Source organism: Eumetopias jubatus, unplaced genomic scaffold (genome assembly GCF_037043125.1).
Source record: "Eumetopias jubatus isolate StellerSeaLion01/CBP00866 unplaced genomic scaffold, mEumJub1_p1.0 scaffold_4, whole genome shotgun sequence".
Lineage (NCBI taxonomy): Eukaryota > Metazoa > Chordata > Mammalia > Carnivora > Otariidae > Eumetopias > Eumetopias jubatus.
Genome location: NW_028274810.1, coordinates 93708138 through 93731826, shown reverse-complemented (window position 1 = coordinate 93731826; position 23689 = coordinate 93708138). Strand labels below are relative to the sequence as shown.

Here is a 23689-nt window from a genome sequence, read left to right as displayed (position 1 = left end):
TATGGTGGGGTACCCCTCCAATGAAGAAAGGGGCCCAGAAAACCTTGTAGGGCCCCTATAACTGAGGCAGCCTGGCACCCTGACCTGGGCAAGGCACCCTGGTGTCCCCCTTTCCAATTCCAAAGCGACCTGGACCCTCCCCCTCAATTCTGGAGCCACCAGAGGGTGTGGGTTTAACTGCTTTTCCGTAGGCCCCCATTCCCAGAGCGCCTCCCCGCCAAGAGCCTGATGAGCCCCTTTGCTGGGAGAGAGGGAGAGGAGGGTGTCTGTCACATGCTGAGAGGGGCAAAGGTCACAGGTGAGGAAAAGGGGAGGGCAGGGGGGCACACTAGGGCCAGCCCAAGGAGAGCCCCCCAGGCCAAGACAAGGCTGACCCCAGGACCGGGAGAGGGCGGGCAGGGGGCGGGCTGCGGGGTGGGGGCCGAGATGGAGGGCTGGGTTTATTTTATTGTATTTTGCCTCCAGTGCTGGGCCGGAGACACTCTTTCCCGGGGGAGACAAAAGGCCTGCTGTCCTGGCGTCCTGCCCCGCTGGGAGGGCGTTTCGCCCCCGGGACTCGTGTCCCCGGGCAGGGGCGTCTGGTCACTCGGGCAGGGGAGAGCACAGAATTGCAGGACCGCTGATCACCACCCCCACTCCTGACCCTTTAATTGGGACACCTCCCCCCTCTAAATTCTGAGCGGACGGAGGAGCTCAGAATTGATGGGCTGAAGGTGGAACCAAGTCCTCACCCGCCTCCCTCCCAGATCCTTGGCACCCACTTGCTGTCAGCCTCAGGGCAGTGGACTGTCTGCTGAAAAGGGGTTCTGGGTTGTGGCCAGGGGGCCTGAAGAGGAAGAGGAGTTTCAACCCGGCTGGGGATGGGTGAGGGGAAGGGGAAGAGGAGGGGAGAAGAGATAGTCCCTAACATTTGGCACACTCAGTTTTCTAAGCAGTCTGGGCTTCTCAGAGCTGCAGGAAGCTGGGCAAGAACTGGACACCGGGGCTGAAACGTTATTTCACCGAGAAAGTCATAAACCCTTCCCTTGAAGTCACCCTAGGCCGGTCCCCCATGTGCCCCACTGGCGGAAATTTCGGAGTGTCTGAGTGAGATGAAGGAGATGTGCAGTCAGCCGACTCTGACCCTGGGAGGCCAGAGAAAAGGCGAGAATCCAGAGGAGCCACCAACCGGAGGCAGACATTCCCAAGCAGCCGGGATGCCGAGAGGGGCGGCGGGCGACCAGGGGGCCGGGCACTCGGCCGAACTGGCCCATTCGTCAAAAGAAGACACTTGCACAAAGTTGGCCCCCCTCCCCTTCTGCGTCCTCCCCCAGCCCCCGGGCCTCGCTCCCTATGTGTTAACGGGCGGTTCAAATTCTCCCCCCAAAACGAGGTCGAGCCGGGGATCAGAAAAGAGAAAAAAAAATATATTCGTTGGCGATTTCTTTCCGTTATTGGTCCTCGGCTCCCTTCCGCCCTGGCCCCCTTCCCTCCTCATGAATAAAAGAAAAGTCCGAACCTATCAGATCTCGTTCATGCCTCCCCCCACCTCCTCGTACTCCAGTTGAGCACTTTTGCACAACTTACCCAGCGGATCACTCGCCCCCTTGCTTGCCCTCTTCTCTTCCCACCCCCGCCACCCCCTGTCGCCTCCCCTCAAGCCCCGAAACTCACGAGCCACCGCCTTCCCCCCCGCAAGCCTGGTGGGGGGCGGGGTGTGAAAGCGGGTGCGAGAGGGAGTCGGGAGTGTGGTCTAGAGAAAGGCGTGGAGAGGCGTGCGGGGAGGGAGGGAGCGAGCGAGCGCGAGAATAAATATATAAATAAATACGAAAGCGAACCCACTCGACAGCCTCTCGGCGCAGAAACTTTGGCCCGGAGCGCGAGAGCGCGCGGCTGCCGGTCGGACGCCGCCCCTCAACCCCGCTCGGCCGCCTGGCCTCGCCTCCCGGTTCCGCCCGGCGCATCCGCCCGCACAACTTCTGGCCGAGCGGAGCGGGCAGAGGCGGACTTGGGGTGGCTGTGTTTGTTTGTTTGAACTTCCTTGTCACCACCTTCCCTCCCCCCCCAACCTCCGCCCCCACCTCGCCCCCCTCCCCAGCTTCTGGACGCGTTGGACTGCAGCCGGGGGTGGGGGGGTGGGGGTAGGGAGCGTGTGTGGAGGGGCGGAGGGGGGAAGAGGTTAAAAAAAGAGAAGTGGAAGAAGAAGGAAAGAAAGAGATCGCAGCAGGGGTGAAGGGAGCGGACGGGAGGCGATTTTTGCCGACTCTGGATTCGTCCCCGGCGTGCGCAAGAATGGCGGCCCTTCCCGGCACCGTACCGAGGATGATGCGGCCGGCTCCGGGGCAGAACTATCCCCGCACGGGGTTTCCTCTGGAAGGTAAGAGCTCCTGGGCTCGCCGCGCCTCGGCTCCTCCGCCGGGAACCCGAGGTCCTGGGAGAGGCAGCGATCTCCAAGGGGGTGGCGGCGCCAGCGGCAGCGGGAGGGAAGGAGGAGGGGTCCCCTTCTCTTCTGGGGTCCGAGTCCGGGCGCTGGACCCCCGGAAGTTTCCAGGGGCCGACGCCTGTCCGTTTTTGCGCGGCTTTCAGTGACCGGCGGCCGTGGCTTCACAGGTCGCGGGCTCTGGCCTTCCCCCGCAGGACGAACTCCCGGCGGATCTCGGCCGCTAGTAAATTTCAAGTCCTAGCGAATTTCAGTTCGTTTCCACTATTTTCAGATACTTTCCCCGCGGTTTCTTTCTCAGCTCTCTGCGTTCGCCGGCCACAGTGCTTTCCACTCTCGTTTTGAACTGTTCCTTTTTTCACTCCTCGCATGGTCCTCCGATCCCTTTTATTTCGAAATACCAGCGATGTGGGATAGTTTCTGTGTCTCAACTAGGAAGGCTATCCGCTTCTTCCAAAGCACCAGACAGAAACTCCTGCCTTTTGGTTTGGAAACAAAGTCATTTGAAATAATAAATAGTAACGATTTTCCCCCCAAAAAACTTTTCACTCGGGCTTCGGAACTCTGCAACCCTCCTGGGAGAGACCGTCAGGACCGTGAGCGGGCCCCGCGGTGTCCAGACAGGGGAAAACGTGAATTCTGTAATGTGTCCTCCGTCAATACCCAGCACCGGGGCGAGCAGAGACGACCGGCAGGGGACGGGTTCCCGGCTGGAGGAAAGGGTGGGAGCGCGCTGCCAAGACCCTTTCCTGCGTTTTTGTTTTGTTTTCTTTTTAAACTAATTGGAAGGCCTTCGACCTGTCAACCGAGGGATGACTGGGTTTCTGGGGGGTGGGTAGCCCAGGGTGTCATAGGGGAGTGGTGAGAGATAGGGGCCACTTTCATTTTTTAATTACTCTTCTTGTAATTGTCTGAGCCCCTTGTGCGTGAGGAAGGGGAAAGGAGGCGGGGAGGGGATGGACGGGCGGGCCGCCCGCGATCTGGGGAGGGAGGGGTCCCTCTGGCAGCGGGATGGCGCGGGTCCCTGAATTAGACAGAGGCGAAGAGAGTGGCTTCGTGATCAAGTGCGCGCGAGCAACCACGCAGGCGGGAGAGCGCGCAAGCCCGGGGATTTGCGGTAGCACTCTCCTGTAGCGAATGCAAGTAAAACAGGCGGCCGAGGACGCGCGGCGGATTAGAACAATATTTGCCCAACATGACGGAGAATACTGAGGAGAGCCGAGCGCCGGTCGCTAAAGAGGCTCTTGAATATAAAGTTGGGCGCTCGAGAGCTCTCGAGCGCTAATGGCATATCCCGCCACGGAGACCGAGTGACTCTGACTTGGCGACGCACGATTTCTGATTAAATCCGAAGGTGGCTTCAGACACCTACTTTTACAAAGAGAGGTGGGGGGACCGGGAGCGCAAGGGAGGAGGCGGTAGGAACCGCTCGGCAGCCGAGCCCCTTCTCGCCTCCTCCCTTCCAATTATACTGGCAGCTCCCTCCACTCCCGCGTCTGTGAAATCGTTCTAATCTGCCAGATCTCTGCAGCCGCCTGGTCCCCAAATTGGGGGGATGGAGGCTGGATTAGTGCACCGGGTGTCCCCCAACCTTCTGTGAGGAAATTGTGTAGACTGCATTAAGGCCTCCGAGGAGCTCTCCCCTCCCCAGCAATACAGCAGGGGAGCCTGTCTCCCTGGTTCCCAAAGTCACCCACACTGGGAGACTCTGGCCCCTCCGTGCACCACCCTCACAGAGCCTGCAGGGACAGATCATGGATTTCTGAAGCCGAATAGGTTATTTGATATGGGAGCTCGCTGACAGCAGAGCGTCTTCCCCAAATCACCCCAAAACGAAATAAGAACTTTGAGAGGGGTTGGAAGCAAGGAGAGTCCCTCAAGGGACAGCCCGGTGACCCCAGAGGCAGCGACCAACAGCATCATGTCACCAGTCCCTCGGCTGTTCAAGTGCAAGTAGGACAGATCTGCTGCCCAGGCCAGGGCTGTAAATGCTGGTAATTAACCAGCCTCTCCTGGCTCCCCCCAGAATGGACCAGTCTTGACCACTTAGGGCATGGAACTGAGCAGAGAGAGGGGCCACATCTTGCCAGCAATTGGCCTCCTGAAGAGGCAAGCAGACCTGCGGCCCAAACTGCATCCTGGGGGACCGAGCCCCTGGTCCCACAGACTCCTGAGACTCCATCAGCCTCTTGGCTCTGCCCTCTCCCTCCCGTTCTCAGAAGCATCAGATCCCTCTCCAGTGTGTCCTCATTCCCCATAGTGTGGCAGGAATGGGGGCACACGGCATCTGGGGGACTGTAGCAGCCAGCTGTGACTTTTCTCTCCATCCTTCCAGGACCCTCTCTCAGCTTTCTGACAGTTTTTTCCTGACCTCTGAACTGCCGCACCTCCAAACGTGGGGAACTCACAGTCCCTCTGTCAGGGGTCTTGGGGCTCCAACAACACTGGAGTCAAGGGGTGTGCTCGCTGTCTCCTCCCCATCCTCACCCTGTGCCTCTCTCCTTCCTCGTCTCCCCTCCCTTCTCCAGTGTCCACACCACTTGGCCAAGGCCGGGTCAATCAGCTTGGTGGGGTCTTCATCAACGGGCGACCCCTGCCTAACCACATCCGCCACAAGATCGTGGAGATGGCCCACCATGGCATCCGGCCCTGTGTCATCTCCCGTCAGCTGCGTGTGTCACACGGCTGCGTCTCCAAGATTCTCTGCCGCTACCAGGAGACTGGGTCCATCCGGCCTGGGGCCATTGGCGGCAGCAAGCCCAGAGTGAGTGTCTTTGCTGCAGAGCTGGCAGTTGGCCTTCCAATGTTTGGGGGATCCTGGTTGTGGCCCCTCTCACTACCTTGTGTCATCCAGCACCACTGGGGTGTCCAAATGCTTCCTATGGAAAGTACAGGAGGAGGGTGTCCTCACCCCCAGATGTCCCTCTCATTATTTGGATTTCTAGGAGATAAGATAACTGAGGTTCCAGGTTGCCCAGGTCTTTGCGGCCAACGAGTCATCCCTGGGCTGCCCCTACATCGGCCCCGACCTCCAGCATCATCCCAGACCAAGGGAAATCTCCCCCCTCAGTCTTGCCTGAAATAGTGAGCGGGGCAGTTGGTGGGGGGGCGATCCTAAGAGTCCTAATTAGGTTCTATCTTATTACCTATGACTACCCTATGCACCTGGCTGCCTTCCTGGGAACCAGGCACAGGTTTTGTGAAAGGGTAAAGTCAATCTCCGAAGGGGGGAAAGGGGAGGGACATGGAAACCAGAGCCACCAGCCTGGCCTGGGGCTCTTGGGAGTTTGATATTAAAAGTGTCTCCCTCCCCCCAACGCCATCTTTCCGCTCCTGCTCTCCCACCTCCACCTCTGAAGCAGGTGGCGACTCCGGATGTGGAGAAAAAGATCGAGGAGTACAAGAGGGAAAACCCAGGCATGTTCAGCTGGGAGATCCGAGACAGGCTGCTGAAGGACGGACACTGTGACCGCAGCACCGTGCCCTCAGGTGAGAAGGCAGCTGAGCCGGCCAAGCCCAGTCTGGCCGGGCTCCGCTGCACGGGGCTGGAGGCGGGACAGGACAAGACGGAAGGTGAATGATGGGGAGCTCCAAGGAGACTTGTGAGGAAAGGGAGCAGGAATGAAGAGTTAGGGCAAAGGAGGGAATCAAAACCGAAAGGAAGATGGACGGACAGAAGGAGCAAAGAAAAGAGAGAAAATGAGGAAAGAGAGAGAGAGGAGAAAGAAGAAAGAGGAGGAAGGAGGGACAGAAGGCTATCCTATAAGGCTGGGTGATAACAGAAGCTCCCTTGGGGCTTTCTTTCTCAGAGAAGTGGCCTAGAAAGATGGGTCTGTCCTAGGAGGGTTGATCTCCCTGGGGCTCCCTGGACCCCTTTCCCCAAGTCACTCTTCTGTCCTGTCAGTGTCACCAGCCAGCAGTGGCTCCCAAATATGGAGGCCCTCCACCACGCTGCCCGTGAGACGGAAAGCAGCCTGGGGTGAATGTGCGCGTGTGCACGTGGCGGGGGGCATCCAGGCGTGCAGCGAGGGGACACACACCTGGGTGTAGAGGTGGCAGCCGCAGGGGCTGGAGGGCCTCTGGCAAGGTCCTGGGGAAGTGGGTGTGGGTGTGAGTGCATCTAGGGGATGTGACCGTGTTAGGCACAAGTGTGTGCAAGGAGGAGCAGAGGAATGCCACCGTGAGAGTGTCCCAGGGGAGCCAGCTTCCCTAGCCGGCGACTGTACTTGGATGTAAATGCTTAAATGGGGAAGGGGGGTTGGCAGTGGGTGTGAATCCCCTCGCAGTGTGTTGCAGGGCCGGACTGCGCCGCTTTCTCCTGGGGGCCCAGGTCGCCTGGCTCCAGTGCCCCAACAACTTATACTTGCTCTTTTGCCTTTGAATTTCTGAGGTTTAGTGAGTTCGATTAGCCGCGTGCTCAGAATCAAGTTCGGGAAGAAAGAGGAGGAAGATGAAGCAGACAAGAAGGAGGACGACGGCGAGAAGAAAGCCAAGCACAGCATCGACGGCATCCTGGGCGACAAAGGTAGGGAACCTCCGAGGGGGGCCTCCGCCGCCGAACCCCGCATCCCTGCTCGCGAGGGTGCGGGCCAGTGGTTCTCTGCCGCCGCCCACGGCTAGCGACAGCACTTGAGCTGGCGGACTCGCAGCCCCGGGGGGCAGCCGGGAGACCCTCGGGGTTTGCGGAGGGTGCCCCCTCCGTGCGCCCCGGACTAGGGCAGAGCGCGGAGCCCGGGCGCAGACGGCCTGGGCGTCCCCGGGGAGCCGGCTGCAGGCTGGTGCACTGGGCGTCCCCGAGCGCACGAGCCCCGGGAGCAGGGCCGGGCCGGGCACTCCGGGGCGTGCGCCCTGCGGGGCCCGCGTTTTGGCGGCTAGTCCCAGTCCCGGTCTATTATTTATAGGATGCTTGGACAAGGGGGCGGGGGGCGAGGAAGGAGGAGCCGACCTGCGGCTCCCTAAATGAATTTGTTAACCAGACCCGCACACGCTCTCTAAACGGTCCCTTGAAACCCCGCCTGACAGTTGACTGACCGCTGCAATCAATAAAAATTAGCGAGGCCCGCCGCCTAACCCTCAGCCCCGCGTTGCCAGGGCCCCGAACCGAGAGAGTGGCGGGTGGGTGCGGATGGGTGCACCAGTCGGGCGCTTGCCTCTGGCGGGGCCAGTCGTTGAGACCGAGTTCCCCAAGTCCCAGGATCGGAGGATCTCAGGCGGGGAGAAAGCTTCCGACTGCACCCACCCGCTCCCCCCCGTGCAGCGCCGCTGCCCCGACGGCTGGAGTCTGAGGCTTGCGCCCCTCTTTTTCTCTGGTCTGCTAGGGAAGGCGTTTATCTTTCAAGCGTCTGCACACCCGGGGGAGGGGAGTGTGCTTGTATTTATTGGCAGGGGAAGTTTCGGGAGAAGGGAAAGTCTTCCTCATTATCCCCTCCCCTTGACGTTCTCTTTGAGACTCGGTAAGCATGCCTTAAGCGGGGGAGGGAGGGTGAGAAACAGAAATAGAAGGCCCAGAGTCACAAAGACTGGCTGGGGAAAAGGAGCGAGCCCACAGACGGGCATGCCGGGAGGCAGCAGCAGACAGGAAAGACAGTGGTCACGAAAACCTGCAAAGCGGTCGCTTTGGAAAAAGTGGGGGAGTGCCCCAAACCTAGAAACCTGTGAAGAGCACATTTGGCTTGAGTTTCTTTCCAGAGGTGTCTCAGGGGACCCCTCTCCTTGCCTCCTGTGAACTCCTAGCCCAGGTCTCTCTCCAGTTGTCAGTAGTCTCTCCCAACCTTGAAGATGAACTTCACAGACAAAGCCGGCTTCCAAAGACAACACCCAGGAAGGCCCAGCCCCCACAGGCCTGGTCGAGGGGGAAGGTGGGAGGAGGGGCAGGGGCAGCCCCTTTGAGAGAGCAGCCTAGAGCTGGGGAAGGGGCGGGCTACTGACATTCAGGGCCCCAAGTGGAGCCCTGTCCCGCCAGGGACAAAAGGGCGAGGGATGAAAGGGAGCGAGCTGTGCCTGGCACCCCGCTGTGCGGGGCCGGCCTCGGAGCCTCGGGTCTGCAGTGGGAATTACCCCTGTGCTGCTCAGGAGCCCCAGGCTTGGCGGAGGCGGCCCAGAGCCCACTCCTGACTTCAGTTTGTATCCGAAAGGGACTTGCTTGGACTTCTTTTTTGTGGGGTGGGGCACATTGAACTTGAAATGATCTTTCCTGGAGAAATACCACACAACAGATACCGTTTCTGAGAAGTACCCGGGAGAGGCAGAAGGAGGTTTGGTTTTATTTGGAGAGACTTTAGGTGTGTGTGTGTGCGCGCGCGCGCGCGCGCGCGCGTGTGTGTGTGTGTGTGTGTGGCGGGGGGTTGTCTAGCTCAGTCTGTGAGGAAGCAAAATAAGTCTTTTCTGAGGAAGAAGGAAAGGAGAGGAAGGGGGTAGAAAGCCTGTGCTTTGGGGACCCTTTTGGCTCCAGGGAGTTTGGGTGCTTCTGGCGCGGGTCAGGGCTTACACAAAACTGGCTCACAGGCAGCTTCGCTGGAGAGAGGATTTCCCCGCAGCAGAACCAGGAAGCTCCAAATCTCCAAGGGTTTAGGAGGAGCCTGGCAGTTCCGGATGGGGAGGCAGAGAGCACAAGAGCTGAGTCTGGAGAGGAGCTGCAGAAACGAAATGGAATCCGTGGGTCTGGTATCCAGAGAGCCTGGCAGGTTTTGAGTGACAGTGGGCACGTCGGCTCTGGGACCGTGAGCTGGATGGCTGCGTAAGCGCATGTGACTCTCCGGGTGGCTGTTTGTCCGTGGGCCTTTGGATCATTGTGCCGTGGGTCGTGTTCTGTGCAAGTGGGGTTCTGCGTGGATGTGCAGGGTGTCTGTACGTGGGTGGGAATGGGCAGAATGACAGTGGGGATGAGGGAGGGTTGTCTGTCCCTCCTGGGACAAAACATACTGGTCCCCTGAGTACCTGAGCCAGTAGGCAGGCATCCCAGTGAACCACCCAGCTGGAACCTCTCCTCTCTCTCCCAGGCCCCAGCCATCAGTTTCATGGCCAAGTTAGAAGTGAAAAGACCTCCTAACCTCCACCCAAGTGGACCAGGTGGGGAGAGGCAGAGATGCCTCAAAGGGCAGAGCAGGGGGAGGGGTGCACACCCACAAACTTTGTTTTGGTTTCTTGCTCTTGACAAATGCTTTCTCCGGGGGTTGCCCCTCTCATGGCGGGGAGCCTTCCAAGAAGGGGTTTAAGAGCTCTCCTCTTTAAGCGCTAAAGAGAGATCCCTCCCTGAGTCCGTTTTTCCCTATCGTCCGCTTGGCATTTAATAATGTTAAGACTTATTAGAGCTGGTAATGAAAACTGGGGCTGCTGAATAGGAAACTGTGTTGCAGAAGGGTGTTATAGCTCCCAGGCATGGTAAGAAACTATTTATCCGCAATCAGTCCTCACTCTCAGAGTTTGAAGCACAAACGTTAAGTTGAAGGGTTTTAAAGCAGATTAAATTGAGCTTTTATTTCTGTGCACTTTCATCTCTGAACAGCTCACTCCTGCTCCCCTTGGGCTGATATTCATGAGGCTGTTCATATTTTTTTTTTTTTGCTCTTATCCTTGTTAAGACTGAGTTATTAGGATTGTTGGTTGTGAGAATTTCAGACCACAGAGGATAGGGGCTCCAGCCATGCTCTGCTCACCTGGAGAGGGAAATGGACAGTTCCTTGCCCTCATCCACTTGGACTCTCTTCTCCTCACCCCTTCTGGAAGAATCAGGGGAGACACAGACCAGAGACCCAACCGGGAAAGGATTTGAGGACGGATGGGAAAGAAAAAGATTTTCCTAGCTTGAGCCCAGGGAAACTCTGGTGGGAAATTTGATAGGGGTTTGCAAAAAGTCAAACCATTTCTCTGAGGGAGCTAAGGGAGTCAGTGTGAAGAAATAATAATAATTTTAAAAAGGCAATAACAACAGCAATAAACAATAAGAACACCAAAGCCTCATGCATCTGACTATGTACAAACTTAGGCTGAAACTGACCAGATCAGACATGGGGCTCCACCTGGGTCTCTAGGGCACAACGCCCAGAGAGGTCACAGTTAATATGAAATAAGGGGGGGGTGTCACAAGATTTAGAAGAAGAGCGTGCATTTCCTCTGTGGGGAGAAGTGCCATTGTCAAAGTCCATCCAAGAATTTGCCGACTTCACCCGATCAAAGACCATCTGGGGTGGGGGCCGAAGGTGGTGTGTGTGAGGCAGATCTGTGTTTCTGTGCATTTTTCCTTAATTTATTTTTAAAGCAGCAAACTTACAGGTGTGTGGGAGATGACCGAGAAGGCTCAGAAAGGAGGCGAGAGCCCAAAGTGACGGTTTTAGACACTTGTAAAAGGAGGTGGGAAACAATTTAATTTGGCAGCGCCACTAGCTGCTAATGCGGTTTTCGGTCGTTTGCTACACTGGAGGAAGCTGTTTTGATTGTGTGTACAAGGACCTGCCAAATTTAATTAGGCTCCGGGGGAGCTCATGAATAGGGGAAGGGGGGCACGGCTCCCCTCAGCCCACACCATTTTTTTTCCCCCGGCTTCACACCTGGAAGGGGCATTGTTTACCGGAATGGCGAGAGCGGCAGAAGGAAGGGGAGGAGGCGTAGAGGGAGAGGGGCCTGGGAAGAGGGAGCGAGGGAGGGGATGGAGATAGTCCATTTATCAAGAAACAATCTGCATTGATTTAAACCAACAAGTTCCCTCCTCTGTAAATGTGTGTTTAGAGAAAGGTAATTGACACTCCACCAAATCAAAGGATTACCCCGGGTTGGCAATCTAATCAAACAGAGTCCAGGCGGGATTTGAGGCTGTTCAGAGTGGGATCAGCTTCGCATAATGGGGGCTCGGAGGAAGATGGGAGGGTGTCAGGCAATTCCCCGGCTTTAGGCTGCGCTCAGTGGTGGATATTCAGTGAGACCAGAGGGAGAGAGGGAGGGGGGGCGAGGGCTCCGCCGCGCCCGGGCAGTGGGGGGATGGGGTGAGCGGAGAGGGGGCGAGCCCACACTGGGCCGACAGGACTCCCCCTTTCTTCCCTCCATCCCCCCAACCGAAGAAGAGAGAGGGGAAGGAGGGAGCTGAGACTAACGAAGAACAACAATGAGATAAGTGTTACAAAGGCAAACACTGGCGCTCACTCGCTCACTTGCTCGCAGCCCCGGAACCCGCGGTAAATAAACAAAGTCGGCAAACTGTTTGCCAGATAAACTCGTGCCTAAATCGAGTGTGACGGGCAAGGAGAGTAGAGACAGAAGGAGATAAGGTTGGAGGGGGAATGAACGAACATAATCTAATAGAAGACATTTAGCAAACAAACTTGAAACAAGGGAGAACAGGAGAGCGGAGGGTAATTATCCGCCCCAGAGATCGAGGGAAGCCTTTGAAGGGCTGTGGGTGCGGTGGTGGGGGGCAGGAGGCGCGGAAGAGATGCGTGTTGGGGGGGTGCCTTTGGGACTTCACGGGGAACCAGGAGAGGGCCCCCCGGGCCTGCAGAGGAAGGGCTGGGCTCCCAGATTGAGGTTCCCACGCAGCCCCAGTCTCCCGAATGCGTTTCTAAACGGGGTGAGGTCCCCCACCGCGAAGGCGTGCGGGTTTTATGTTCACCTCCGGGCACGCACCGCCACACACCGGCTGTTTGGAGGCGTTTGTACCTAAAAGACTCGTGTGCTCGGCACAGCCGTGAAGGGAATTAGATATTTACCAGTTTGAAATAAGCCTGGCTAAGAAGAGAGGAGAGAGAGAGAGAGAGAGAGAGAGGGACATTGAAAAGATGAAGCTGGGGGAAGACTTCAAACGAATTCATCATTTGGAATGGTTGAGGGGAGATTTACCAGACAGTATTGGGAAGTTATTTAGATATTAATAACACATTTTCCTGAGGCGCGACCACGGCAGCCATCTGCGCTGCTCTTGGAGCTATTTGGCTGGGTGAAATATGGGCGTCTCAAATGTTGGGAAGAGATAAGGCAATCAGGCTAACCCTGGTCCTAAGACGGCATCTCGGCGTTAAACCCGGATTAACCTCCCCCCACCCCCGCCGCCCCCTCCCCTTTCACAGCTTTCCAAATTTTTCAGTGGAATTTACATGGAAGGATTTAAAAGCACATATAACAGTAGCCTTAAAGCAGTAAGGTGATTATTTGGGCTTTTTTTTTTTTTAAAAAGAATGTCTTTCTGAAAATGAGAGTTGTCACACACTAAATTTTATATAAATAATATTATATAAAAACACACCTATTTTTATATAGGGAGAGAGAGGGCTGAGCAAATGAGATTTCCTTCCAGGTTGCCTCTTTGGAGTTCCCGTTTGCCATCATGGGCAAAGTTGATGAGGGCTTGGTTCCTAATGGGCACCTACCGAAACCTGAAATGTGTAAGGCCCACTGGCTCTGGCCCAAGAGCTCGCCTAAAGCCAGACAAAACTCACACCCACAGAAGAGACCCAGAAGAGCTTGGTGAGGGGGGAGCCTTCCTACTGTTAGGAGCACAGAAGAGAAACCCCAAAAGAGAGATGCTTCTGGGGTTTTGGGGCCTTGAAGGCCATGACTAAGATGGGGGGGGCACATTCCAGGAATTCCAGAAAAATAGCTCTTCCCCCTCTCCCACCCCAGACTAATGAGGTAATTAGGAAACCCAGTTGGGGATGGGGATAAGAGGGGATTGGAAGGTTGGGTTGCCCCCCTCAGTTTTTGCTGTCCTACGCCTTCCTTCTTTTCCCCCCTCCCCCCAACTCTGGCTGAAAGAGGAAAAGGTGGAAGTGGGGTCAGCGCTTTCTGACCTGCTCTGGAGCGATTGGCCCCGGCTGGGGTCCGGCAGGGGGAGGGAGGGAACTTGCCTTCCCAAATCGAATCAAGGCAGAACGGTGACCTAAGGGGGAAACTTCGCCATTAGTAGATAGATCTCTCCAAAAACTTCAAACGAAGTGGGGTGGGGGTAGGGGGGAAGGGAGCAGTGAAGCAGGGTAGGCAGAGGCCAGGCAGGGAAGGGGTCCAGAAAAAGAGCACAGACGGGACCAGGAGCCTGCGAAGGGGAGGGGCCTGGAGGAGGAAGAGAAAGGGTCGAGGGCAAAGGGGAGGTGGGGGCCAAAGGAGGGGGTGTAGGGAAGGGGACGCCAAAGGGGGGGTCCCCTGCACTTGGAACTGGGGGAGAAGAAAGGTTTCCCCGCACTGCAGCTTCAGGAGGGATGAGGGGAGGAGTGTGTACCCCAAGTTATGCTTCCAGGAGGAGGCCCCAGGGGCATTCCAGGGCGCCTGGGGCACTCCTGCTTGGCCCTCTGGTGAGCAGCTGAGTGAGGCTGGGTTTCGAGGAGCCGCAGAGCACTGCAAGCTTGCTGAGGAAGGATCCCTCCGATTTCCCTGAGACAGCGGGTCAGCTAATGGTCCAAGATTTGGTCGCCAGGGCCCTGGCTGGGCGCTGGGCCTGAGCCCAGGGCATGAGCAAGAGAGGGATGGCAGACACCGGGGAGCCACAGAGCCACAGAGGTGGCACGAGAGAGAGTCAGAAAGGAGGAGAACAGCAACAGTGGGGAGAGAGGGAGAACGCTGTGCGCTAGAAAATTGAAGAGTGAGAAAGTCGGAGCGCGGGCCTAAGAGAACCTGCCTGGAGCGTTCCAGGACGTTGAGAAATGCAGAAGGACCAAGAGGGGCGCGGAGCAGCAGGGAGAAAGACAAAAGGACGCAGAGTCACCACCGAGAGGCTGGCATGGGACAGGCAGATCAGGAGAAACCGCGGGACCTGGAGCCAGCCGGCGGGAGAGCGCGGGCGGAGAGGGCGAGCGCGCAAAGCCGGGCGGCGGCGGGAGGCGGGCGAGCCGCTGTGGTCCTTTTGATCCTCGGCGGCTTCCCCTTATCAGAAGCGCTTTCGGTGACACTGGCACAAAGGCAGTTCATCATATTACAGCGCGGCCCGGCGGCTCGCTGCGATCCCGCCGCTTAATTAGAGGCGAGCGAGGGAGGCCGGCGGAGCGGGAGGGAGGCCGACCCCGAGGCGGGGGCCTGAGCTCCGCGCTCCGATCCGGGGCTCTGGGAAGGGGCCGGCCCCGAGAGCCTGGCCCAGTCGGGACTAGGAACAAGGAGAGGGGGGCGGGCGGGGAACCCTTATTCAGAACGCTGCTAAATAAACAGGCCCGTCTCACTGCCGGAGAGGGAGGCTCGCTGCCTTCCGGGTTTTAGCCCCAGCTTTGGGAAGGGGTGGCGCGCAGGCCCGCCGCCGCCGCGCTCCCTGGCTTCCCACGCGGCAGAACGGAGGGTGAGTAAAGGCGAGGTTGCAACCCTGGAGAGCTGAAGGCTTCGTGCTGCTCTGGGCCCAGTTCATACCCACAGGTTCCCAGCGGCTGAGAGCCCCGTTCCCTGTCTCCCTCTGAAGCCAGCTGCGCTAGGCAGGAGGAATCGGCAGGGGCAGAGTGCACGTGGTGGGCCCGGGAAGGAAGGGTTCTGGTGTCTATCCTGGCCCCAGCTCATGAGCAATGTCATTTGGACAACTTGCTCAATTTCTCTGGGTCTCAGTTTTCTCCCATGAAAGCCAGAGAACTGGACTGAGTCAAAGCTTCTTGTCCTTTGGGGGGACCCTAGACCCCTTGGAGAATTGGATAAAATGAAAAAAAAAAAAACTGACCAATCATACAAGTCCATACATTCAGAATTTTGCCTACAGTATAAAGAGGTCTCTGGGCCTCTAGAGGCCACACCCCCTTGGGAACCTCCAATCTGCAAGTTTCCTGGTGACTCCAATATTCTCAGAGGAGCAGCTCATCCCTGGAGCGGGAGCCTAGGAGCTCAGGATGAGGAGATGGAATTGGGGGGAGGGAGGAGGGTAGAGTTTGAGGCTGAAAGCCTGCCCTCCATCTGGCCCTTGCTGCTTCCTCCCCTTTCCAAAACAGAGGCAGCAGAGCCCACCCCCCCCCATTCATTTGTTGGAAGCGTCCTTTCTGAGGATGAAATGAGCACAAATGCTGTGTTCCCCTTTTGTCTGTCCCACAAAAAAAAAAGGCAGAAAGAAAGAAAAAGAAATTGAAATTTGTTTCAAAGGGTGAATTTCTTCAGTCTGTGAAATTTTGTTGAGCACCTACTATGTGCCAGGCATTGCATTAAGGGCCCAGGAGTACCTGAGACATCAGGAAAGTCCCTGCCTTCAGAGAGTTTTGAGCCAGGTGGTTGAGACAGAAAATAAACAAGCCTACGATGAAGAGACCTGCCTCAGTGCATGTGTCTCTGGGCGTGTTTACCTGGGTCTCTGTGTGTGCCTGCCGCCTTGCTAGGCTGCCTGTACGTTTTGGTGTTTGTGAGTGTTGCCTGTGTGTGCGCGCGCGCGCGCGCGCGCACGCGCGCACAGCGCGCAACAACAGGATGTGTCTGGGGCCAGAGCCGGATATGGCAGGCAGCCCCCAACCAGGCTTCAGGAGTCACAGGCATCCGACAGGACCTGGGAGCGCCCTGGGTTCGAGCTGAGAGAAGGAGGTAGGAGAGGCCAGCCGCTGAGCACCGGAGCCTCTCCCCTTCACTGTGCTCTTTGTCTGCCGCCGCAAAAAGATCAAACAGACCCTAGAAGGGGCCAGAAAAAAGGTGGGGGGGCGTCAGCCCAAGAAGTAGCTTGGAAAACTCCACCTTGAACTCTTCTGGGGTCTTTTCCATGGGACCCAGACCCAGAGGAGCCCCATTCGAGGGGGGTAGCTGCCTTTCCATAGGACCCTCCCTCCGGTTGCCAGCCTCTGTGGGGTAACAAATGGAGAGGGTCCACTCCTGGTTCGAATTGCAGTTGTGGGTCTCTAGGCGACTGGGGAAGGTGGAAAGAAGGCAACATTCGGGGAAGTTTTGTGGGGTGTCGTGTGTTTGGCTGGTGTGTTGTGTATCCTTCTGCATGGAGATTGTGTGTCCTTCGGTTCCCTGGAAACGTACCTGTCCTATAGTCCGCACCGGATTTATCTGGGCTGCACAAAAATCAGATTCAGAGTTCGCCTCCAGAGCAACAACTTTGGGGCTGGTAGGGGTCAGGGGGAATTCCAAGGAACCTTCTAGAACTTTCTCAGCCCCCGTGGAAGCCTGCAGAAGAGCTTCTTTCTCCTGCACTCTCTTGTAACCACAGAACCAACTCCCACTGTTGGTGCAGAGGCAGAATGGAGGAACCTGGAACTTTCCAGACCAACTTTGCATGAAACCCTCCCACCCCCTGTCCACCCCCTCCACCTTCTTGCTCCTCATCCTTGCAGTTTTTTCTCCTCACCTGGACTTCCTGAGCTCAGATTCACACTCTTCGGAGAATCAGAAGTCCTATAGAAAGAATGAAATTCCAGTGAATGTGTGTGTGAGAAAGGGCACAGCTACGAGATGCCCCTCTGCTTTCTTCTACCGCTTTTTGTCCCCTCGGCCCCAGTCTGTACCCCTACCTCTATTATGGTCACTCCCGCTGCCAGCAAATTCCCACCTTCTCCCATCTTTAGTGATGGGGTAAGATTCTGAATTATGGCGCTGGCATTTCTGGGATTGATTGGAGGTGCTGGGAGTGAACCCTAATTAAAGAGGCTCTGGAACTTTCTTTAATAAATGAGGGAGGGACAACTTTCCTCTGTCGGGAGTCAAATTGTGCTCAGGTAGGGACTTTCCCTTCAATGGCCTATCCAGGTGACAGGACTAAGTGTAGCTGGTGCGCTCAGAGCTTGCATCGGGGGCGCTTAGCGCTGTAAAAGCGCCTTCACCTCCCCTTGCTAAAAACAAACAAGCAAACAAAAACACCTTTCCCCCTCTTGGCTGAGGGGTAGGTTTGAATGCTGGGAGCTCATCTTCTGCCGAGGAGCCCGCCTCAGTGATTTCCAGGGCCCCGAGCCTCAGTTTCCCCGTCTGATTAGTGGGGATAACAGCCCCTCCCCACCTCCTGAAGCCGCGGAGGAAATAAGGGCGGGGAAGACTCCTTGGAAACTGGTCAGCGGGTCCCTGGAGGGGGAGAGGGAGGCTCCAGGAGTTTCTCCTCCCCCGGCCGCGCAGCGCCCCCCCCCCCCCCCGCTCGCGCCTCAATGGCCACTTTAGAAATACAAACAACTTTAGAAATAAAGTAACCAAACCCCCGAAAGGGGCTTTGAAGGGGCGAATGCCTGGTGGCGCTTTACTATGGTGTGGGCCGAGGCCCCGGCCTAATCCCGCTTTCATTTTCACCGACGGCCGCGGGGGAAGCGCTCCCGGCCTCCCGGCCCCTCAGGAGGCTGATTAGGCCACAAAGAGCCCCCATTATCCCAAGAAGAAAACCGGGGGCGGCGCCGGGCTGGGGAAGCGGGGGGGAGCGGGCCGCCCGCGCCCGGGCTATTGACTTAGTGGATGAAGTCAAGAGCGGGCACGCTGGGAGCCCCGGGGGAGGGGGACGGGGGCGCCGGGCAGGGGGGAGGGGCCGGCCCCGCGCGGGAAGGGGCGGGGAGACCTGAACAAAACAGGACGCACAAAACCCCACAACAAAACCCAAGCTGCCGGCGAGGGAAGCTGGCGCGGAGGGCTTCGTCCCTGGACTTCTGCTGGGTCAGCTGTCCCAGGCTGGCGGCCGGCGGAGGAGTGGGGTGCGGGTCGGAGGAGCTGGGCCGAGGAGCTGGGCCCGCCGGAGACGGAGTTGGTGGCTTTCGCCGGGGGGGGGGGGGGGTGAGGTGGGGTGGAGGAGAAAGTCACGGCCGGTGAGACTGGTGTATCTGTCGCTGAGCAGCGTGGCGGTGGCTTGGGCACGAGGCTCTGGCTCTCAGCGTCTCCCTTCCTCCTCTGTGAACCTGGGAAGCTGGGTGCAGCGTGGCCACCTGCGGGTCTGTGATGGGGACATCTGGTGGGCAGAGACCACTCCTCTGAGATGCTCTCTGAATGGTGCTTGAGTGAGGGCTGCTGGGGAGGAGGGAGATGAAGGAGAAAGACGAGCGCCTTCCCCAGCCTGAAAGATCTGGGGGACTTTGAATGAGGTTGCCCCTGGAGCCTCAGTGCTCCCACAAAACCGATCCACCCATGATACCTGCAAAGTTCCTGGGGAAGAGTCGGTGATAGAATTACATAAACTGTAGGGCAAATTAGGAGGCTGGGTAAATAGTATTCCCCAATCCCTTCTATCTCTTCTCCAAGGCCACTCCCCTGTGACTTGAGAAGTAATAGGGGCTGTAAATCTATAAGTAATCACATTTGGGCTGGGGTGGGGTGGGGGCAGGTGCTGAGCCCGGCACAAATGAATGGTGTCTCTCCTGATCTAAAAGAAGTTAAGTGGGTCCTGCAGGCAGCTCCTCATGCAACAGAAGGCCAGGGAAAGAAGGCAGAAACAAACAGAGCCAGTTCTTGGGACCCTATGGACACTGTTAGATAATGTGGAATCATTCCTCCTCGATGAGTTCTGTCCCCTCCCAGCTTTGGTGAGCAGGGTGGGGACAGTCAGGGTGAGCCTTATTTGGTGATTGAAGGAGATGGCAGAAACCTCCAGGTGTAGAGGAGGCTGGGGAGGGTATGGGACACAGTCCCCCCATCACATCCACTCCCCAAGGATAGCTGCTCCAAGGATAGCTACTCGCCGTTCCCTTGAAATAGGGGTTAGGTCTAGGCACTGGCTGGAAAGACTTGGAAGTGTTTTGAAGGCATCTTGGCTCTTCATCCATTCATCCCACAACTGTCTCTTAAGCCTGGCTTCCTGCAGGCTGCTGCCCTGGGGGGGGGGCGGGTCATACCCCTAGAGCCCAAGTGGTGGGCATCTCCAGGCTGAGTTAAGTTAGGACTTGTTCCAAGTGCGGTGGGGAGCCAAGGAAGAGACTTCAGCAGGAGAGTGATGGGTTGAGCAGAGAAGGGACTGGAGGCTGTTGGGAAGGCCAGCGAGGAGCTTAGTCCTGCAAGGGGAGTAGGAGAAAGGTACAGAGGAGGTGGAGAGCAGAGGATGCGTCCAGAGATGACCCCTGCCTGAGAGGGAGGAGGCACTGTTCCAAGACTCCCCTTACCAGATACCTAGGGGTGCTGAGCCTGTGGCTGGCTCCTAGAACAGCTAGCCTGACCCCAGAATTAGAGGACTCCAGGCCAAGATCCCAAAGGGTGAGGCAGAGTTGAACAGGCCTTAGAGCTCATCTGGCTATTTTACAGACGAAAAGCTGAGGTCCAGAGAGTGTGGCGTGAGTGAGCCCAGAGGACAGAAAGGTAACTCTGGTTCGCTGGCAGTTGAAGTCTTGCTTCTAGGAGCTCAGGAGGCGCGGCGTGAGGGCATGGGAAGTCTGGGGTTTGTCCATCCCTGCCGCCTGTCACCCTTTGTGCTTCATGTGATGCCTGCTTTTTTTTTTTTTTTTAGTTCCATGTCACAGAGGGGGAAACTGAGGCTCAGAGAGATTTGCTCAAGGAAGTAGGGAGAGGAGGGTTTTCTCCTAATAGTGTCTGTAGGACCCCGAGACCTTTACCCTCAGAGGCCTGGAGGGCGCAAGTCCGGCAGCTCTTCCCGTCCCATCGGGACAGTTGCAGCCACCAGCACCTGCCCCCATTCTTCAGGAACCCTAGATCCTGTGGCTCCAGCCAGCACCCCCCACTACCACCCACATTCCCAGCACCCATGAGCACCTGCTGGGATCTTGAGACTTGACAGAACTCACAGACTTGGCCACCTTCCTGGGAAGAGTCCTCTTCCGGGGAAGAGCAAGGAAAATTAAAAGCCCAGAGGGAAAGGACCTACGGCAGTATCGGGGCTTTTTGTCTGCAAGGCACAATCGGTCTAGTGGTTTTCAAAGTGAATTCCACAGAGCCTTGGCTTTCTGAGCTGGAGCTTTTGGGGAGATGTAGCAGACGGGGACCCTTGGAGCTCTGACCCTCTGGGCATGTTTGCACCGGAGCTCCAGGAGGAAGTCAAAACCCAGCGTGTTCCCCATTGACAGAGGGAACTCTGGTGAGGCAAGGCGGGGCTTTGTCCGGGAGGAGCAGGGACTACCTCCAAAGGAGGCTGCCCTGAGGAGGGGGAGGGCCAGAGAAGCTTTGTTTATGCCTGGAATCAGAGCCCCGGGGCTGTGGTTATTGGTCTTCAGAGATAAGCTGATATTGCTTATCTGGTGACAAATGATTCCCTTCCTCTTCTATTCCCTGCATTAGGGAACTTTCTCTCCTGGCTAAGAGGTCTCTTCGGGAGACCAGGCATGGCTGGTCTCCAGACACTGGGGTCTACGCTTTCAGTCCTTGCTCAGCTTGCTGTGTGACCAGGGAGGGCCCTCTGTGCTTCACTGGGGAGTACCGGTGGTGCAGCGGGATGGCGGTGCCATCCTGGCATGGTCCGAGAAGCAGGATTCAATGCAGAGTGTAGGAGACGGAAAGATCCGTGAGCCAGGACGGCAAATGGTGTGTCCCAGAGTCATCCTGGTGCTTTTGCAAAGCGTGCACACACACAGGCACTTTCTTGATTTGGGACATGGGACAGGAGTGGTTTTGGGGGTGAGCTGCCCTGGTCCTTCTGATGGCCACCCCAGTTGAGAGTCACTGGTCCACTGCAACACCCCATTTTACAGATGGAGAAACTGAGGCCCGGAGAAGGGAAGAAACTTGTTCCTTGTTGCACAGCAAATCGGGAACAGAGTCAGAGCGGGGACCCGGTCTCCAGACTGCTCAACCAGGCACCATGAATGGACCATTCTTCCAAAGTCCCTGGGTCCTTCACTTTTATTACTGTCGCCTGCCCCTACTGAGGGTCTGACCAGCAAGGCACCATGTCAGGAACAAGGGGGCTGTCAGGGCAAGACCCCTGCCTGTCCTGCTGTGCCGGACTTCTGCCCACACCACGGGCACGGCCTCCCAGACGTCCCCTTTCATCTCAGCTCTGGGCGCAGCCCTTACATCCAAAGGGAGCCGTGGGCGATAGAAATAGCACTGGACTCATAATCAGCAGGACCAGGTGGAGCCTCCCCACTGCGGGTCCCCCAGGCCCGCTGCTCACCTCTCTGGGCCTTGGTGTTTCCACGAATCCCATGGAGATACAAACCACAAAAGGAACACAGGAGTTGAGACACAGAAAAGGGGGCTGGCCCCTAGGGAGTGCATGATCAAAATGAGGTGAAAGGTCTGAAAGCAGCGGGTATGGAACAGAGGACCCATACAGGCTTCTAAGGTAAGAATTTCCCAAATCAAATGCAGATGGTTTTATCGGGGGCTCTAAGATACATATGCATATTTTTCCATAAAGATTTATGACCGAAGTCATATGTACTTGTAATATTTCAAATTATTTAAAAACCGACAAAATAAAAATGGAAAATCTTTCTCCTTCCCTAGAGATGATCTTGTTGAGTTTGGGGGTATTGCTGTCTGGATTCATGGATCCAGATCTGTATCCGCATCTATGCACCCAGCTGTGCATCTAGATATAGACATGGATAGTTAAAATAAAGTGGCATCGTAGCAACTTAAGCTGGGGACTCTAGAGGCTTCGGGGGTGAGCATGAGACCCTAGAATTGAATCCCAGTTGTAGGTATGTGTAGGTACACGTGCATTTCCCCGGGATCCTTAGTTTCCCTGGGCCTCTAGGGCTCAGGGTCCCCAAAAGGTTAAGCACTTCGAGGTAGGAGATTTGCAGCTGCTTGTCCTCTCTAAGGAGGGGCAGCAGAAGCTTTCACTCCCCCCACCCGCCTCCACTCTTCCCCACTCCTCCCCACAGCCCCTCAGTGCCTCTCCCCTCCTTCTTCCCCTTGTGCACCTGCCGGGGCTTCCGGGCCTCCCCTGCTTCAAAGCGGCAGGCTAGGCTTTACCTGCCTCACCTCCAAAGGGGAAGTGACATTTCAGGCACTTAATTAGACCCAGAACAAGAATAGAGGCTGACGGTCTGGTCAGGCCAGGGGGGGATGGTTGGGGGATTAACACCCAGGTAAACCCATCAAGGCTCACCGGCCTCTTGGCTCTTGGCGGGAGGCGCCAAGAGAATTCCAGGCCCACAGTGGAAAGGCTGGGCCAACAGCTGGGAATCACATTCCCAAGGGGGGGGGGGAGTGAAGTGTGTGCAGGGAGGGCAGGGCACGGGAGGAGAAGGGAGGCCCCCTCCACCTGCAGCCTCCACCATCTTTCTTCCCCTCCCCCCTCCCTATTGCCCTGGGAAGATGGAGCTAGAACTACCATTTTATTCCCACAGCAACAATGTACGGACCACCTACTACGTGCCAGGCATATAGTTCTGGGGGCTGGAAGTGCAGCCTCGAAATGCACAAGGCCCTGGCTTCACGGAGCTGACGCCCTGGGGGCGGAGAGCCAAGGAGCACGGGGCGGGGAATACATTCAGAAGGTGGACGAGGATTGGGAGAATCAAACGCAGAGTCACAATGGAAAGTGGCCACCTGGGGAAGTGATGGGTTATCACAGAGCCCTCCCCGAGGAGGTGATATTTGATCTGAGACCTGGGTAGTAGGAAAGCGGCAGCGGTTTATTGAACATCTATTACTCAGGAGCATAGCCTCGTGGCAGCTGACCGTGTGCCAAGCATCGGGTTAAGCACTTTCGTGAATCCATGAAATCTTCCCAAGGGTACCTTAAAGGAGGGATTTATTAAGATACCCATTTATAGATACAGAAACTGAGGCACGAGGAGGTGCCTAGGCCCTCTGGGCACAGACGGGCAGGTACGTCTCATTGGAAGCCTGTATTCTCAACGTGCCCACCTCCTGCTACAGGTCAGGAGCCTTGCCAGGTGCTCTATTCACTTCCTGTCACCTGACCACCACCCCCTAGCCCTGCCCCACAGGGATCTAGTATCCCAACTTTGCAGATGAGAGCAGAATTCAGAGAGGTTTGCTCAGGCCCCTAGAGTCACACAGCCAAGCAGCAGAACCAGGTCTTACAGGCGGGTGCCGCAAACTCTTCCGGCTGTGACACACCAGCTCTTTGGCAGGGACCTGACTTTGGGATGCCCTCCCTCCTCTGATCCACAGAGCCCTGTGTTCCTGGGAAGTGGCATCCCTATCTCTGGAGGAAAGGGCTTGTCATTAACCGGAGATGCAGCAGGAAGGCTTGCTGATGCGTCTTCTTGCAGGAGTGGCCTCCCCACATGCATGACTTGCGTTTGGGATTATGAACGGAGAAATCCCAGTTGGCCTTGGGAGTGTGTTGGAAGGTAGATGCTGGGACTCTGTTGAGGAAGTGTTCCTTGTTGCGTGCATTTTATTGTTGCAACTGTCCTGTGTATGCACGGCTGCTGATGGACCATATTTTGGAAGTCAGGAAGGGAGAGAGCGGGTCCTGGTTAGATTGGGTAGCCTGGGGCAGGGGGAGGGGGGGTCTGTCTTCATCTGTTGGTGTGTGTGCGTAGGTTCTTGTGACATGAAGTGTGACAG

General features: G+C 56.8%; 1 protein-coding gene across 3 annotated transcripts in view; it reads left to right on the top strand.

Moving 5' to 3' along the window:
- The first annotated feature begins 2271 nt into the window (after positions 1-2271).
- The window catches only part of PAX7 (paired box 7), a 94264-nt gene continuing 72846 nt past the window's right edge, over positions 2272-23689 (top strand). For 2 of the 3 annotated variants that reach the window (XM_028108586.2, XM_088023044.1), the window contains exons 1-4: positions 2272-2356; positions 4948-5183; positions 5779-5908; positions 6810-6944. In XM_028108586.2, the coding sequence (XP_027964387.1) occupies positions 2272-2356; positions 4948-5183; positions 5779-5908; positions 6810-6944 (586 nt within the window). The remainder of the gene's footprint in view (positions 2357-4947; positions 5184-5778; positions 5909-6809; positions 6945-23689) is intronic. The other variant, XM_028108587.2, reaches the window with a different exon arrangement.